Source organism: Macrotis lagotis, chromosome X (genome assembly GCF_037893015.1).
Source record: "Macrotis lagotis isolate mMagLag1 chromosome X, bilby.v1.9.chrom.fasta, whole genome shotgun sequence".
Lineage (NCBI taxonomy): Eukaryota > Metazoa > Chordata > Mammalia > Peramelemorphia > Peramelidae > Macrotis > Macrotis lagotis.
In genome coordinates this window covers 193,909,882-193,929,834 of record NC_133666.1, presented here as the reverse complement: position 1 = coordinate 193,929,834, position 19,953 = coordinate 193,909,882, and the positions used below count along the sequence as shown (strand labels likewise).

The window sequence follows — 19,953 nt, the reverse complement described above, 5'->3', positions numbered from 1 at the left end:
TGAACATCTTAAAGCCAACATCTCCAAAACAGATATCTTTTCCCTAACTTTCTTCCCTTTCAATGTTTCCTAATATTGTAAAGAGCAACTCCATTCTCCTCCTAGTCCCTAAGACTGACAACAAAGGAGTCATCCTTGGCTTCTATCTATCTCATCTCCATACCCAATCCTTCCAAGACCTGTAATTTCAACTTTGCACTATCTCCTAAGTCTGAAGCAGTTGAATGGCAAAATTAATAGAATGCCAGACCAAATCAGGCTTCAAACACATAAACTGGGTGACCCCAAGCAAATCACTTAATCCTATTTATTTCAGTTTCCTCCTCTGTAAAATGAGGAAAGGAAATGAGAAATCACTTCAGTATCTTTGCCAAGAAAAATCCCAAATAGAATCACAAAGAATTGAAGAGGACTACAACAATTAAATAGCAACAACACATCTCTCAAATATGGCATCATGAAGAACTGGACACAATTGAAAACAGACTAAACAGCATCAACAACATCTCTCAAATATACCTCTTTCTTTCCTCTGATAGTAACTGCAACTTCGCTGGCGAATGCCCATATTATCTCAGACTTGGACTATTCTTTTTTTTTAAATAATTTTTTTTCTAGTTACATGCAAAATATAGCTCTCAATATTCATCCATTTTCAAGTCTATGAGCTCCAAAATTTTCTAGCACCCTTCCTTCCCTCCCCCCCTCTTTATGGCAGCTAACAATGTGGTAAAAATTGTATTTGTATCATCATGTTTAACATCCATATTAGTCATGTTGTGAGAGAGGAATTAAAGCTAAGAGGGGAAAAACATGAGGAAAAAAAGAAAACAAATTTAAAATGAACATAGTATGCTTTGTTTTGCATTCAAACTCCATAGGTATTTTTTGGTTTGTTTGTTTTTTTCCTGGATATGTATATAACTTTCTGTAACAGTTTCTTCAGGGTTCTCTTTGATCTTTGAAATGTTGAGATGAGTTACATCCTTCATAGTTAATCTATCTCAAAATGTTGCTATTAATATGTACAATGTTCTCCTGGTTTTCCTCATTTTACTCTGAAATAGTTCCTTCAAGTTTTTCCAGGCTTTTTCTAAAGTCTGGCTACTCATGATTTCTTTCTTTTACTTTTCTTCCTTTTTGATTTTTGCAAGGCTATGGGAGTTAAGTGATTTATGAGTATCAAGTGTCTGAGGTCAGACTTGTATTCAGGTCCTCCAGACTCCAGGGCTGGTATTCTATCCACTGCATCACTAGCTGCCCCCAGTTCCCCTTTTTATGATATCTTCATGATATAAACATAGTAGTGGTGTTGTTTGATCAAAGGGTATGGACAGTTTTATTGCCCTTTGGGCATTTTCCAAAATGCTCTACAAAAAGGTTGGATCAGTCCACAACTCCACCAACAATGCATTAATGTCCCAGTTTCCCTACATCCTCTCTAACATTAATCATTTTCCTTTTTTGTCATCTTAGGTAGTCAGATAAGTAAGAGATAGTACCTCAGAGTTGTTTTAATTTGCATTTCTCAAATCAATTATGATTTGGAGCATTTTTTCTTATGATTATAGACATCTTTTATTTTTTCACCTGAGAACTGCCTGTGTATATTCTTTTACCATTTCTCAGTTGAAGAATGACTTGTAAATTTGACTCAGTTCTCTCTTTACTTTAGAAATTAATTCTTTTTTCAGAAATTCTTTTTGTGAAAATTGTTCAGGGGTGGCTAGGTAGTACAGTGGATAGAGCACCGGCCCTGGAGTCAGGAGTACCCGAGTTCAAACTTAATAATTACCTAGTTGTGTGGCCTTGGGCAAGCCACTTAATCCCATTGCCTTGCAAGAACCTAAAAAAAAAAAAATCAAAGCAAGCCAGAAAGCATGAAAATTGTTCTCAGCTTTCTGCATTCCTTCTAATCCTGACTACATTGATTTTGCTGTGCAAAACTTTTTAATTTAATGTGGTCAAAATCATCCATTTTTCAATTTTTATTTATTCTGTTTCTTGTTTGGTCATAAATTTCTCCCCTTTCCATAGATCTGACAGATAAAGTATTTCTTGGTATGTTAACTTGTCTCTGGTATCACAAATTATACCCAAATCCTGTATCCATTTGGACTTTATTTTGATATAGGTATAATATGTGGGTCTATGCCTAGTGCTTGCCATGCTATATTCCAATTTTCCCAGCAGTTTTCGTCAAATAGGGAGTTCTTAATGCCAATGTTTGAATTTATCAAACAATAGATTACTCAAGTTATTTGCTACTCTTTCTTATGTACCTATTCTATTCCACTGATCCACTTCTCTATTGACCAGTACCAGACAGTTTTGGTAACTGTTACTGTATATAGTAGCAGTTATCCATTGACATTCTTAAACTTTTTTTGCTCCATGTGAATTTTGTTACTATTTGTTCTAGCTCTATAAAATAGTGTTTTGGTATATTCCTTGACATTGTATGACATTGAAAAGTAATTTCATTTAGGTAAAATTGTCATTTTTTTATTATATTAGCTCAGTCTCCCTATGAGCAATTGACATTTTTCCAATTATTCATATATGACTTTATTTGTATGAGAAGTGTTCATATAGTTTCTGCATTTGTCTTAGCAAGTAGATTACAATTGTTGTCTACAATTACTTTAAATGGAATTTCTCTTTCTGTCTCTTGCTGTTGGACTTTGTTGGTCATATATAGAAAAACTAATGATTATGTGGGTTTATTTTATATCCTGCTGCTTTGCTGAAGTTGTTAATTGTTTCAAGTCATTTTAGTTGATTTTCTTTGATTCTGTAAGTATGTCATCATAATCATCTTCAAAAAGTGAGTTTTGTTTCCTCATTGCCTATTTAAATTCCTAGTTAAAACTAACATTTTAAAGACAATATTGAATATTAGTGGTGGTGATAATGGGCATCCTTGTTCCACCCCTGATCTTATTGGAAATGCTTTTAGATACATAAAATGGTTGTTGATGGATTTAGATAGGCACTACTTATCATTTTAAAGAAAACACTATTTATTCCTTTACGCTCTAGTGTTTTTAATAGGAATAGATGCTTATTTTGTTAAAAGATTTTTCAGCATCTAGAAGATAATAATAATTTCTATTAATTTTGGTTTTGTATGGCCATTTATGGTGATTGTTTTCCTAATATTGAACCAGTCCTGCATATTTGGTATAAATCCTACCTGATTATGATATATCATTCTAGTAATAACTTGTTATATTCTCTTTGCAAAAAATTATTTTAAATGTTCATATCAATATTGGGGATATTGCTCTGTAATTTTCTTTGTTTTGGCTCTTCCTGATTCAGGTGTCAGCAACAGTCATAAAAGGAGTTTGACAGAACTCCTTTTTCATCTATTTTTTCAAATAGCTTATATAAATTAGAATTATATAGTAGCTAGTTGGCACCACAGATCTTGGAATCAGGAGGACAGGAGTTCAAATCCCACCTCAGATATTTGACTCAGTAGCTAGCTGTGTGACCTTGGTTAAGTCACTTAACCCTGATTGTCTCACATCCAGGGCCATCTCCAGTTATACTGATTCATATCTGGCCACAGGACTGTTAAAGTCAGTGGTATAGAGGGCCAGCAGCAAGGGTCTCAACTTTTGCTCAGAGGGGAAAGTTCAAGGCTAGAAATGTTAGTGAAATAGGTGGGACTGGGCCAGGTAACTAACTACATTGGAATGCCAAGGACCAGATCCCTAGACTCAGAATAAAAAACTTGGAGACTATACTGGCTGTGCCTCAGGAGCAAAGCTATCAAAATGAACAGAGAAACAAAAAGAGTGCTAATTATCGATAGTTACTATTCTGATAAGAACAATAAAAAATATCAAAAGGAAAGTAGTGATAAAATGCCTACATGTATAGCCTCAAAGGTGTTTATGAATTGGTCTCAAACTCAAAAAACTTCTGGGAAGACCTCAAAAAGGATTTTAAAAACCAAAGAAGAGAGGAAGAAAAAAGTAGAGAAAAGAAATGAGTCATGTAGGAGAATTATGAAAAATTGACTGAAGAAGCCAAAATCTTTGAAAGTAAAATTGACCAAAGGAAAAAGAAATCAATTCCTTTTAAAGTAAAATTGCCCAATTGACAAGGAAAACTATTCCTTTAATAGTAAAAATTACCAACTAGAAAAGAAATGTAACTCATGAAAAATAAAATTAACCAATTAGAATAGGAAACAAAAAAGCTAACTGCAAAAATTAAAACCCTAAAAACCAGAATTAGACAAATGAAAACTAATGACTCTTTGAGACACCAAGATTCCATCAATCAAAACAAAAAGACTAAAAATATGGAAGAATATGTAAAGTATCTCTAAGGAAAAAAATGAAAACAGATCCAGGAGAGATGATTTACAAATTATTGCTCTTCCTGAAAGCCACAATCAGAAAAAAATATCTTTCAGAAATCATCATGTTAAACTGCCCTAATATCCTAAAACAAGAAGATAAAGTGATCCTTGGAAAAAAATCCATCAATAACCCCCCAAAAGGGATCAAATAAATAAACTACAAGAAATCATGTACCCCTACTTTCAGACTTCTAAGCTAAAGGATAAAAGACTGCAAGCAACCAAAAAAAAAGCAATTTAAATATCAAAGAACTATAATCAGGATTACACCCTATGTGCTTCAACATTAAAGAATTGGAGGGCCTAGAATATGATCTTTCAGAGGGTAAAGGGTCTAGGATTACAATCTAGAATCAACTACCCTGTAAAATTCATCATATTCTTAGAAGGGAAGAGGTGGATTTTCTGGGAAATGGGAGACTTTGAAATTTACTGGATTAAAAAAAAACCAAAACTGAACAGAATATTTTATCATCAGATACACAAGAGATGCATAAAAAGGTAAATGGAAAGGGGAAAATGTTCATAATAATATATAGCTGTATACTTCCTTATATAGGAAGCTAATTCTTGTAACTTTTGAGAATTGTATTTCTCTTAGGATGATTAAAAGAAGCATATTAAATAGAGGGTGTGGATATTGATCAATCTTGAAATTTTTATGATGCTTTAGAGCAGCTACTTTATGGGTTGTATTTCTATTGGAACAGTTGGAGGAAGTATTCTTAGAGGCTTGAGTATAAATGGATCATGAAGTAATTTTTCTTTACATGATGCCTTAATTCATTAGGGTTGTATTTCTATAACAGTTGGAGGGAGTGTATTTAGAGTCTGTGGGTGTAAATAGATCATGAAGTGATTTTGCTTTACATAATATTTTAGTTCATGATGGTTGTATAGTTGGAGGAAATGTACTTGGAGAGAGAATATGGGTATAAATTGATTATAATTTGATGATGTTGAGAATTGTATTTCTAATGGGACAATTGAAGGAAAGTGTACTTGAATAGAGGCCGTGGGTATGAAATGACTATGAGGTAATGATGCTCATAAGAATTGCACGTCTATTAGGACAGATAAAATAAGTATACTTTGATAGAGACTGTGGGTACAAGGCAGGTATAAAACAATTAAGATATGAAAAGAAGTATTATACCTAGAGAAGGTAAAGCATCAGAGAATGAATAACAACGCCACATGAAGAGGCACAAAGGACCTATTTTAGTAGAGGAAAAGAAGGGAGGGATTGAGCACTGAGTAAATCTTACTCTCAACTTTGCTTAAAGAGAGAATAACTACCATTCCCAATTGAGTTTAGAAATTTATCTTATGTACAGAAAAGTAAGGAGGAGGGTAGGGAAGGAGAAAGAAAGGGGAAGAAGCAGCTTTTAAAAGGGAGAGGGAAAGTAAAAGTTAGATATGAAAGACCTCTGGAAAAAATTTTAATGAGGATGGAAAGGAATATATATCTTCTTCTCTACAGTACATGGCACCTATTCAAAAATCTACCATAAATTAGGGCATTAAAAAACATCACAATAAAATTAGAAAGATAAAATTATTAAATACATTCTTTTAAGATCATGATGCAATAAAAATTACATGTAATAAAGGGCCTTGGAAAGATCAACTAAAATTAAAGTGGAAACTAAATTACCTAATGTTAAAGAATGACTGGTTCAAATAACAAATTATAAAAATAATCAATGATTTCATCCAAGACAGTCTCTCCTCTGAGACATCATACAAAAACTTTTGGGATGCAGGAAAAGTAGTTATTAGAGGAATGATTATATGAATAAAATAAAGAAAGAGGAGATCGATGAACTGGTTGTACAACTTAAAAAACCTAGAAAAAAATAACAAATTAAAAAACCCCAATTAAATATTGAATTATAAATTCTGAAAATCAAAGGAGAAATTAATAAATTTGAAAGTATGAACACTATTGAAAAAATAAAATAGTTGGTTTTATCAAAAAAACCCACAATAAAATAGCTAAACCTTTAGTTTAGCTAAAGGGTTTTTTCTGATTTTCTTTTAAAAAAGAAGAAAACCAAATTACTTGTATCAAAAATGAAAATGGTGAACCCACCAACAATGAAGAGGAAATTAAATTAATAATTTGGAGCTATTTTGCCCAACTGTATGCCAGCAAATCTGACAACATAATTTGAAATTGGATAAATATTTTAAAAAATATAAACTGCCCATATTTACAGAAACAAAGTGCTTGGATTATTTCAATAGATTTCTAATGGGATCCACATGCCTAAAATCTCTCCCTACTCCAGTCCATCCTCCATTCAACCACTGAAATGGCTTTCCTAAAGAGTACATCCAATAATGTCTCTTTTTGTTCAGTAAACTTCAACACCTCGCTGTTGTCTCCAGGATCAAATGCAAAATCTTATGTTTAGTGTTCAAAGTACCTCACAATCTAGCTCTGGTCTCTCTTTCAGGTCTTATTATACCTTATGCCCTGCTACACACTCTTGGATCTAGTGTCCCCAACTGTTCTACTCCCAAGATAATTTATCTAGTGCCTATGGGTATTCTTTCTGTATGTCTCACTTATTGGGAATGCTCTCCCTCTGTTTTTTAGTTTAGTTTTTTTTTTTACAAGGCAGTGGGGTTAAGTAGCTTTCCCAAGGCTACACAGCTAGGTAATTATTAAGTGTCTGAAGTGAATTTGAACTCAGGTACTCCTGACTCCAGGCCCAGTGCTCTATCCACTGCACCACCTAGCCACTCCTCTCCCTCTATATTTATTTGTTGTCTTCTTCCTTAGATAGTGAGATCTTTGTGTTCTAAGACTGTCCTTTGCCTCTTTTTTTGTATTTCCAGTATTTAGCATAATGCCTAACAGGCAGGCAGGCAGGAATACCAGTGAAATACTGGCTTAAGAATATAAGCCTTTAACTTTATGGAAACTTTATGGAAAATTTGGAGAAACTTTGCAATTTTCCCAAAGTAATCTAACCCATATTTTTCTTCCTTTTAAGTTCTACTCTTATTCATTGTCCAGATGTATTGTCTGTCTTAGATATCCATAAAGATGCAAAAGTTTTATATGATTGTCCACCCACATTCTGGTTTATTGACTTGGTCTTCATTTCCTTTTCTTTTAATGATTGTAGTTAGGAGAAACTCCTTTGAATGATTACAAATTTCCAGGATACTTTGAAATGTTCATTTCTTAATGTAGTCAGCAAAATGGAATTCACAAATAGGAGTTAGCATATAGAGCAGCTCAAAATCCACAGGAAATTCCTCTTTGCCCTGGACTTTATGCTAGATCTTCTCTACTAAGATGACATAGTTTTGGTGACTATATGTGTATATATGTGTATATATATATATATATATATATATATATATATATATATATATATATATATGTCCTTCTTCCTAATGAATGACTTCTTTTACAAAATATTGTTGATAAAGATGTTTTCTTTTTGTTATATCTTCCAAGGAATCCTGAATAATTTTGATGCACTGATACATTTATAGTTTGTCATAAAAGGACCTGTAATGTTGTTTTTAGTTCTACAAAATCAAATGCTCTTTATGGATGTGTGTTCTCTTCACTGGATTTTTTTGTACCTCATTTACCATTTAGCCTTTTCAATAGCTTGTTAAAGGAGGCACAGAAATGTGCAGAAGAAAGTAACATCTTAAAAATTAGAATAGGCCAAATGGTAAAAGAGGTACAAGAAAATCCAATGAAGAGAAGTGCTCCTTAAAAAAATTGCCTAAATGGAAAAAAGTTATACAAAAATTTACTGAAGAAAAGAACTTAAAAAGTTGAATTGATCAAATTGAAAAGGACGTATAAAAGGAAATAATTCTTTAAAAATTAGAATTTGGCAAGTGGAAGTTAATGAATCCATAAGACATCAAGAAACAATAAAACAAAATTAAAATAGTGAACAATAGAAGACAATGTAAACTATCCCTTGGAAAAACAATTGACCTGAGAAAAAGATTCAGGAGCCATAATTTAAGAACTAGTAGATTACCTGAAAGCAATAATCAAAGAACAAGGGCCTAGACAATATCTTTCAAGCTATTGTCAGGGAAAACTTCCCTGATAATCTAGAACCAGAGAGTAAAATAGATATTGAAAGAATCTACCAATCACCTCCTGAAAGAAAACACCTACTCAGCAAAATTAAGGATAATCTTTCAGGCAGAAAAATAAACATTCAATGAAATAGAGAACTTTTAAGCATTTTTGATGAAATGGCTAGACTTTAATAGAAAATCTGATTTTTAAATGTAAGAGAAGTATAAAAGAAAAACAGGAAATAGAAATTGTAAGAAATTCAATAAGCTTAAAATGTTTACATTCTTATATAAGAAAATGATACTTCTGACCTCTCAAATATTATGGTAGTTAGAAGGTTAAAATGTTTACATTCCTATATAAGAAAATGATACTTGTGATATCTCATTATTAGAGTAGTTAGAAGGAGTATACATAGAGGGTACAGGTATGTGTTGAATATGATAGAATGGTATCTAAAAAAATTAAATTGAGATGAGAAAAAGTAATACACCATGAAAAGGGATAGGAAAGGTAAAATTGGGTAAATTCTCTCTCATAAAAGGTACAAAAGAGCATTTGTAATGGAGAGGAAAGGGGGGCGGGGAGTTGGGGTGGGACACAGCCTTTGAATCTTACTCCAATCAAAATTGACTCCAAAAGGGGATAATATTGAAATTTAGTTTGGTATAGAAATCTCTTACCCTAAAGAAAGGTAAGATGGAAAATGGAATAAGAAGGAAAAGGGATGGACTGATAAAAGGATGGAGGATTAGAGGAGCTAGAAGTAAAATGGGGTAAAAGGAGAGAGCAAATAGAATAAATGGTTCAGGGGGGAGAGGGAATTGATATAGAGAAATACAGTGTCAGTAATCATAAGTGTGAAAATTATTTCCAGCAAGTTTCTCTGATAAAGGTCTCATTTCTCAAATATATAAAGAACTGAGTCAGACTTATAAAACTCATGAATGGTCAAAGGATAAGCAGAGAGAGTTTTCTGACAAATTAATCAAACCTATCTATAGTCACATGAAAATGTTCTAAATCATTGCTGATTAGAGAAATGAAAATGAAAATTAAAACAGCTCAAGAGGTGCCCCTTCACACCTGTCAGATTAGCTAATATGACAGAAAAGGAAAATGACAAATGTTGGAGAGGATATGGAAAAATTGGGTCACTATTGCACAGTTGGTGGATTTATAAACTGATCCAGCCATTCTGGAGAGTAATTTGGAACTATAATCAAAGGGCAATCAAACTGTGCATACCCAGCAATACAATTAGTAGGTCTGTATCCTAATGAAAACAAAGAAAAATGAGAGTCTTATGTGCAAAAATATTTACAGCAACTCTTCTGAGGTTGAAAAGAATTAGAAATTGATCATATGCCCATCAGGGGAATGGCTAAACAAGTTGTGGTATAAGATTGTGATAAAATACTATTGTTTTATAAGAAAAGATGGGTAGAACACTCAGAAAAATCCAAAATGATTATATGAACTGATGTAAGGTGAAATGAGCAGAACCAGGAGATTTTGGTACATAGTAACAACAATATTTTATGATGATGATGAATTGTGAATGACTTAACTCTTCTCAGAAATTCAATGATCCAAGAGGATTCCAGAGAGCTTATAATGAAAAATGCTGTCCACTTTTAAAGAACTGATGAAGTCTGACTCCAAATCAAAATCTAAATTTTAAAAAGTCTTTGTTTCTTGCTTTTGTCTGTAATTTCTTCCCATGACTAAAATAGAAATATGGTTTTCATGACTTCACATGTATAACATATATAAAAATTGGTTACCTTGTCAATGAAAGAGGAGGGAAAGGAAAGAATAATTTGGAACTGAAAATTTTAAAAATGAATGCTAAAATTGTTTTTAACATGTAAGTGGAAATATAAAATAAGAAAAGAAAGCCCTACTTATTCTCTGCTATGTCTTCACTGAAGATACATTTGATTTGTGTACTGATGATTTGTAAATTTAAGATAGTAGACCTATAGGTTTGAGTTTCTTGATATCTGACTGTCCATCTTTGTTCATATATCAATTACTTCTTTGTTGACTGATTAGTCACAAAGTGAAAAATCAGAGAAAGATCAGTCAGATCTTTTTGTACTGTAGTTAGATCCTAAACCAGTAAGAGCAAAGGTCAAAATTTACAACCAGTTAAAAGGAGGATATATATTCAGCAAATATTCTCTTTTGCTATTGAACTTCCTAGAGAAGTTAATCATTTTGAATCAATCACCAGAAAGAGAGAGAAAGAGACAGACAGACAGACAGACAGACAGAAGGAAGAAAGAAGAGGAGTTAAGAGAGCAGGAGTATAGGAATCATCCCCCTCGGGCAAGAAATATTTAATGTTCTTGTCAATCAGAAACATATGATAGCCAAAGGTAACTTCTCCAGTTATAAGTTCATTTGTAAAGAGAAAAAGGAGGAGCAGAAGGGAAAACAATGAGCAGTTATCACCTCACAAAATGTCAAAAAAAAAATAAAAAGAAAGCTTTTAGAGATGTGGGTATGAAATCCAGCTGAGTAAATTATCCTACCTGAATTGAGGTGGTGATTGTGACACAATGATTTTTTAAATTTAATCAATAAAATTAAGTTTATGAAGTGGGGAACAGTTTTTACTCAAATTGAATCTTGGATCAATTCAGATGTACCTTCCAATACATGCCTGCCTGTTGTGGGTGTATGTCCTCCCATAAATTTGTCCCATTTGACTGTGAGTGACCCATTAGAATGCAAGCTTCCTGAGGGGAAGAACTGTCTTTTTGTATCTCCAGTGCTTGGCACAAATGCCTGGCACATAGGAGCCTCTTAATAAATATTTATTGACTGAATAACAAAGGGTATATCCAGCATGCTGGAAGTTTTTCCTTACTTTCTGTTAACAAGAAAATACCAATGGATCATTTGGACTATCTACCTGTTATTTTGAGTCTTTTTCCATGGAACTAGCCAATCTTTTTAGATACATTTCCTTCATGACAACTTTTGCTTTTGTTCCAATTTCTTCAGAGTTTATATATTTCTACCTGCTCATACCCATTCTCCCTCTTTCCATTCTGTGATTGGTTTCATATCTTCAAAGACATATAATACAACAACTAAACACAAGAAATTCAGTCTGTAGGTTATAAAAATTTTTAGGTCACTTGGTTATCACTTAAAATACTCCTCTAAGAAGGAAATATTTCAAAGGAATGGAATAAATCACCAACAATGATATCTATCCTACCACTCTACTCCCAAATACATTAATAAAAAGACAAAAAGAATTAATGATTCATGGGCTTGTATTCTTAGAAATCTCTAAAATATTCATGAAAATTGTATGAATGCATCTAGGATATCCTAAAAAGAAAATATCAAAAAGAAACAGCCATACCTTTAAAATATTTTAAAAAGGAAGGGCGCTAGGTGGCACCGGCCTTGGAGTCAGGAGTACCTGGGTTCAAATCCGGTTTCAGACATTTAATAATTGCCTAGCTGTGTGGCCTTGGGTAAGCCACTTAACTCCATTTGCCTTGCAAAAAAAAAAACCTAAAAAAAATATTTTAAAAAGGGGCAGCTAGGTGGTGCAGTGGATAGAGCACTGGGCCTGGAGTCAGGAGTACCTGAGGTCAAATCCAGCCTTAGACACTTAATAATTACCTAGCTGTATGACCTTGGGCAAGCCACTTGACCCCATTGCCTTGCAAAAACCTAAAAAAAAAAATTTTAAGTTTTACATTGAGCACCAATAGAGATGATGCCAGTTCTTTACACATAACACAAAAGACTGATATTTCATGTCACTTCAAAAAATTTACCTTAATTTTATATATTACCTTGAAATCTGCCTTTTATTTGATTGTTCTTCTTTTCTTATTTTTAAAATATTTTTAGCAAAGTTCATTTGATTTCACTTAAGAAAATTTCTAATACCTAGGCAGAAGTTCCCTTATTGGATCAACCCTCTAATTAGTCAATATTTAAAGAAATTAATTTAGAAAGCTATTCGTTAGAAGGTCAAATATTGAAGCTGAATCTTAAATACTTTGATTACCATATGAGAAAATGAGACTAATTGGAAAAGACTGATATTAGGAAAGATTGAAGGCAAGAGAAAAGGGAAATGGAAGAAAATGAGATGATAGATAATGTCATAGAAACAAAGAACATGAGTTTGGACAGACTTCAAGAGATAGAAGAGAATAGAAGCACCTGGTATGAGTTGGTCTATGGGGTCATGAAGAATTGGATATGATTGAACAAATGAACAGCTGAACAACAAAAAGGCAGAAGTTAGACTCTGCCTTTGTGACTGAAGCAAAATTTAGTTTATTGGAAACCTTTGGATAATGAAACCATATATTATATAATAAAATGTCTGTGGAAAGAGGCATTAGAAAAATTAAGTTTGAGAGTAAGCTGGCCTTTTTCTTGGAATGTCTCTCAGCCTGGGTTCTCTGCTTAAACATGCTTGTATGCCAGTGAATATCCTCAATATCTCCCTTCACCACAGCTCCTTGAAATATATTAGAAATCCATGTCCTCCACTTACTGAAATTGGTGAGAGTTTCCACAGTTAGTAGGTATGATCTGGACAAAGATCCATCAAAAGAACTGAAGAGCAGTCAGATAGGTAGTAGCAGAACCAGTAGTAGAATACAGAGAAAGTGGTGTCCTAAAAACTTTGATAGAAGACAGTATCCAGGAAAAGATATTCAGCAACCTATAGAGGTCAAGAAAAATGACTAAGGATAGGCCTATTTCCTTAAGAGATTTATTAGTTATTTTTTGGAGAGAAGTCTCAATTGAATGTGGACAAAAAACAAATTTCAGAGTATTCAGAATAAAACAAACTATAGGCAATCATTTTAGATGACTTTCTTAAGGAATTTGTCCAAAGGGGGATGAGATATAAGTTATAGTTGGCAGTATCAAATGAAGGTATCTAATGGGGCAGAATGGGGATGATAGAAGGAGAGATTTTGTTAGAGTAATGAGATGGCATGGGATCAATGGTACATGTGAAGATAGCCTTTGGCAAAGAATAGGAAAAAAGCCATAGTAGTAAAAGAATTCTGATCATAGTGATATGAGAAGCAGAGAAGGGTATTGCAGTGAGTGACCTCATTTGTTTCAAGGAAGTATGAAGTGACCCCCCCCTCAATTAAAGGGGAGGTGGGAGGAAATGATGCCTTAAGAGACTTGAGAAGACATAAAAAAAGGTTTGGAATAACTGCTCTGGTATGTGAGAAAGTAAGGGAGGTGTAAGAGGCTTGCTGTGCTACAATGAGAGCCCAGTTAGGATCATGTGTAATAGCAATTTATAGGACAAGAAATAGTGAAGAATAGCATGAGAAAAGTACAAAAATCATTCAGAAAGCTGGAGGAGTATCTTGCCAGTTTGTAGATAACAGTAAACAATTATGCAGATATTGAAATGTATGTATTATATGAACCTTGATCATATAAAGTAATTTCTTGCCAATTTAACTAGCTTTCATTAATAAGTCAGCAAGAATCAGAAATACAATTCTTATTACACTAAGAGTGTGAGGCACACCTTACCAGCAGTTGTAGTAGTATTCACATATTACATGAATCAAAGGAAAAATATATGACTGTTCATTATAGTGCAGCTGCTTATACAAAATAAAATACTCTTGTTAAGAAAAAAATTTTTATCAAATCTACAGGAGATAGGTAAAGACTGCATCCTGGTTACTATAACTAGCTTTGCTGAATGAAAAGGAGCTAGCTACCTTTTAGACTTGATAAAAGAAAAGAACATTTCACTTTGATGTTTTTGTGCAATTAGTCTTTTTATACAAGTTAGGGAAGTAAAGAAAGAAACTGAAGAGAACCAGCATTCCTGCTGGTTATGCAGTTCATACACAGCAAAATGGATAAAATGGAGTCAATTGTGTTCAATTTACTTTCAAGATATTGATTGTGGTTGCCATTTACAGTTTTTGAATGTACATAGTCTCATGATCTCTTTTTTGTTTCATTGTAGGTATTGTGGTAAACGGTTTAGTAAATATCAGCATTTCTACTATTGAGAACCGCTATCAACTGAGCAGTTTCATGACTGGTCTGGTGTCATCAAGTTATGATATTTCATTTTGTTTGTTATCATTATTTGTATCATTTTTTGGAGAAAGAGGACATAAGCCAAGATGGCTTGCATTTGCGTCTTTTATGATAGGATTTGGATCACTTGTATTTGTTTTGCCTCACTTTACCAGTGGAAAATATCAATTGGCATCCGAATTTAAAGGTAAGTTATTTTTTAACAAACTGTCTTACTTTAAAAAAAGGGATTTGTTATTTGTAGAAAATTGACATTAGTTCAAGGACTTAGCCTATGACATGATAGAGAAATGTGACTTATGTCTTAATTTAATTATATATAATTAAGAATGAATATATTAATGAAAAAGTATTTATTCAGTGCTAAGTATTGTGCTTAAGAAAAGTGGATAGAGCACCAGTCCTGGAGTCAGGAAGACCTGAGTTCAAATGTGGTCGCAGACACTTAATAATTACCTAGCTATGTGACCTTGGGCAAGTCACTTAACCCCACTGTCTGACAAAAAATAAAATAAACTTTTTAAAACGAATGTGATTAGATTATTTGGAGTTTTTGAAAAAGTTTTTTGTTATTATCAATTCACTGATCTTATTTTCAATTTTATTTTCCACAATTTATACTTTTATGCATGTTCTGAGATTATGTTGATTTTTCTAGTTTTTTAAATTACTTATTTCTTTTGTTAACATCAGTGTTCAGAAGTGTTTCCCTTATTGCTTTTGTTGTATCCCATAAACACTGATATGTTGTTTCATTGTTATAATTTTCTTCACTTTATTGTTTCCATACTTATTCTTTCTTCTTCCCATTATGTCAAATAACTTTGAATGTCAGAAATTGAGGCACTTCATTAGGAGCTCCCTATTTAGACATTTCTCCTTATTAAAGAAAGTACTCTCCCTGTGTTCCCATGACCTATCTCCACTTCATCAGCTTGTCACTTAAGTCATCTCCCCTCTCTCTCTCTGTCTCTGTGTTTCTGTCTGTCTGTCTTTGTCTTTGTCTCTCCTCTGTGTCTCTGTCTTTGTCTGTCTCTGTCTCTGTCTCTGTCTCTCTCTCTCTCCCTCTCTCTCTCTCTCTCTCTCTCTCTCTGTCTCTCTCTGTCTCTGTCTCTGTCTCTCTCTCTCTCCCTCTCTCTCTTCTCCCTTCCAATTCTTTCTTGCTGCCAAAAGCCAACCCAAATCTTCCCATTTTAAAAACCTTAATAGCTCCGTCCAAGATAACTTATAATCTAACTACCAAATCTTGCCCTTTTTAGACTTCATTCTTCTTTATCTCTCTCATTTTTTATGTAATTGACTCCTCCTTTGTTCTAGGCTGTCTGTTCTTTCTAAATTTTTATTATTCTACTCCCATAATTTTCTTTCTTCCTCTCAGAATGTTCCTTATAATTATTCTTCACTTTTTCATCATCTATATCTTAATCTCTCTATATTTGGTATAATCTGGAACTTTGTCCTTTAATAACTTCACCTCTCTTCATATACACTTTTGCTTAGTGATATCAGCTCCCATGATGTTTATATTTTTGTTATATTTATAATATTAAAATTGTTCTATCCAGTTTTCTTCTCTGTCCTGTCATCCAATTCTGTCTCATGCCTTTTGGGTATCTTCATTTGAATTTCCATAGGCACTTAAAGTCAAATCTAAATTTGTGATGTTCCCTTCCTACCCTCAAATCGGCCACTCAATCTACCATTTTTCCTAACCTCATTTTTTTTTTGTCAAATGCACTATTATTCACTCAGATTTACAATCTAGGAGACATCTTTGATACTTCTCTTCCTCATTTCAAATATCTAGTAAGCTACCAACATTCTATGGATTCTGTTTTGATAACATTTTTCAGTGTTCATCCCCTTCCCTTCACCCACACAAAAACACGAACTTGATTTTGTCCCTTCACCTAGAATATTGCAATTATCTCCTGATATCCCTAATCTTTTTCCTCAATCTCTCCTCCACACAGTTTTAAAATTGGTATTAGTAAAAATGTAGATCTGATTGTCTCTCTGCCCTGTTTTAAGAACTTCAGAGCTTTTTAGATGAATCCTTGGTTGTCATTTAATGCCCCTAAAAATCTAGCTTCAGCTTATCTTTCCCAAGTCATGCACTTGTTCCATCACAACTGTCCTACTTGCAGATCCCTATACATGTGGAGAGGCCCCTTCAATTTCTTTTCTTGAGCCCTATTTTACAGAGATGAAGTTCCCCTATAATATAAGAGTGATCTTTTGCAACTGAACCCTTATCAAACTTTCAGTGCCCTTCAGATGCAGTCAACTACAAGTCTGATTCTGGCCAGTCTTGCCCAGACTAATAGACTATTTGAGCAGCTGAGACCCTTTCAAAGAGCATCCTCCCTCCATAGTTCAAAACTCACATTACCACTCCCTCTCATTTCCCCTTTCCTATTGCTCCCTTCTTCTTTTGTCACTTCCATTTGGGAAGGGTTTGTCCTTCACTCCTCCTATGAGATGTCCCTTTCTTGTTATAACTTATAAATACCCAACGCTTTCTCTATATTGGAAACCCCTTAATATAAGGAGTTCCCATAAACTTGATAATGGTTGTGGAGTTGTGATTTTTGGTTGACAATGCCATTTTATATTCTATCTTTGCACAGTCCACCACAGGTCTGGATTGTGTTCCCTTCATCCCTCGACCTACTAGGATCCTCCCTTCAAAATATAGGTCACATCTCACATTGTGTATAAGGTCTTTTCTAATCTCCTCAATTATTAGTGTCCTTCCCCTAAAACACTCTTTTGAGTTTGGTTTTAATTTATTTGTATATCCTTATCTGGGTAAATCTTGTTTTCACTCTGTAGAACCCAAGTTTCATGACAGCAAGAATTTTTTCATCTTTGCTTTATTGGTGCCTAAGCCTGGTACTTAGCATACAGTTATTATTAGTCCCCCCATTTTCTAAATGGACCAATGATATCACAGGGTAATGTCTTGACTTGAGCATGAATTGGATTTAAGTGAGGAGTTGCACAGAGTTGTCAGCCTCAGAATCATTGAAATCCAATGGCAAGGAGTGGCTAGGTAATGCAGTAGATAGAGCACTGCACCTGGAGTCAGGAGTACCTGAGTTTAAATCTGGCCTCAGACACTTAATACTTACCCAGCTGTGTTGCCTTGGGCAAGCTACTTAACCCCACTGGCCTTGTAAAATCCTAAAAAAAAAAAAGAAATCCAATGGCAAGACAAAAGTCAAGATGATGGGGGTTGTTGACACATAGTAGCTAATGAATAAATGCTTATTGAATTGAATTATATCCATATTTTCCTTTTTAAAATTTAAAATATTTAATTTTATTATTAACTATCTTTTTTTAAAATTAATTTCATCCCTAGGTCTTAGTGCAGTGTCTGACATTCAGGTGTAATGTCTTCTTAAGTGAGCTATTTATCCTTGCCCTTTTTAAGATTTCTTTCTTTGACCTGAAAGCTCTGAACCTAAGGTACAACATCCTCATCCTTGATTTTGATGGTAATATAGGTTGATGGTAAAAAGGCTGAAAACTTCTATGGATTTTTTATACCTTCCTACTTTATTGAAATTGCTAATTATTTAAATTAATTTCAGCTAACTCTAGGTTTCTCTAATAAATCTTGGTATAATATGCAAATAATGATAATTTTTCTTTTTTCCTTTGTGTATGTTTATTTCCTAATCAATTGGATAATGGCTTGTATCCTTATAAATATTTTTCTCCTTCTCATAGATCTATGAGGTGGACTGTCCCTTGTTCTTCTATTTTACTTATGGTCTCAACCATTATGTTTTTATCATTCTAACATTTTAACCTTTTCTTGGTACATAATGTGAGATAATGGTCTATATCTGGTTTATATCCTATTATTTCCCAGTTTTCCCAGCAGCTTTTGTCAAATACTGAATTCTTATCCCAAATCTGGGGTTTTGGGTTTTATCAAACACTAGGTTACTATAGTCATTGACTATTGTGTCCTATGTACGGAATCTTTTCCACTGATCTACCCCTCTATTTTTTAGCCAGTATCAGATAGTTTTGGTGATCTGTTCTTGCTTGGTCACCATCCTTTTTATTTTTTGCATTAATTCCCTTGATATTCTTGAACTTTTTTTCTTTAAGATTAATTTTGTTATTTTTCTATATCAAATAATTTTGGTAGGTTGATTGTTATGGCACTTGAATAAGTAAATAAACTTAGGAAGAATTTTCATTTGTATTTTAGTGTTTCATCTGACCCATGAGCAATTGATCCTTTTCCAGTTATTTTGATCTGACTTCATTTGTGTGAAAAGTGTTTTATAATTGAGTTCATAGAGTTCCCTGGGTTTGTGTTGGCAGGTATACTTCCAAGTATTTAATATTATATACATTTAGTTTAAATTCAATTTCTCTATCTCTTGGTACTAGACTTTGTTGTTCATAAGAAATGCTGATGATTTATGTGGATTTATTTTGCATCCTGCAACTTGGTTAAAGTTGTGGATTATTTCAAGTAATTTTTAGCTGATTTTCTAGAATTCTTTAAATATACCCATCATACCATCTGCAAAGAAAGGTAGATTTGTTTCCTTATTATCTTTTCTAATTCCTTTGATTTCTCTTTCTTCTCTAATTGCTACAGTTAACATTTCTAATTCAATATGGAATAATAATAGTGATAATGAGCATCCTTGCTTTACCCTTGATCTTATTGAGAAGGCTTCTAGCTTATCCCTATTTCAGATAAGGTCTGCTGATAATTTTAGACTGCTTATAATTTTATGCCTATACTCTCTAGGAATACTTGCTGTATTTTGTCAAAGTTTTTTTCAACATCTATTGAAATAATTCTATGACTATGCTGATTTTGTTCTTGTTATGGTAATTGAACCAATACTGCATTCCTGGTATAAATCCCACCTGATCATAGTTTATAATTCTTGTGATATATTGCTGTAATCTCCCTGCTAGTATTTTGTTCAAAATTTTTGTATCAATACTCATACAAAAATGATATATAATTTTCTTTCTCTATTTTAACTTTTCTGGGTTTAGGTATCAGCACTATATGTGTGTGATAAAAGTTTAGTAGAATTACTCATTTATTTTTTCTAAATAGTTTGTGTAGTATTGGAAATCATTGTTTTTTAAATGTTTGGTCCACTTTGGTCTTGGCTTGTAGCCTTTTCAAGTTGAAAAATTTGCCATCACTGTGTTAACTGTCCTTGAGGCAGTAAAGGCATTTGGTAATATGGCTGAAAATATCATGTTAAAAAGTATAGGAGGACACAGCAGTGGGGAAGTCTCCTGAGCTATACCCCAGGGAGCACTGGGCACAAAGTGGGGGAACAGCGGGGGACCTCTGCCAGACCAAGCACATGGAGCCCAGCCCTCAGACCACACAGAGAGCAACGTGGTTTTCCTGCAGCCCAGA

General features: G+C 33.5%; 1 protein-coding gene across 1 annotated transcript in view; it reads left to right on the top strand.

The window, feature by feature from the left end:
* Positions 1-19,953, top strand: part of LOC141499734 (solute carrier organic anion transporter family member 4C1-like) — a 126,539-nt gene that overhangs the window by 3,108 nt on the left and 103,478 nt on the right. The window contains exon 2 of the mRNA XM_074202409.1: positions 14,455-14,718. Within this exon, the coding sequence (XP_074058510.1) occupies positions 14,455-14,718 (264 nt within the window). The remainder of the gene's footprint in view (positions 1-14,454; positions 14,719-19,953) is intronic.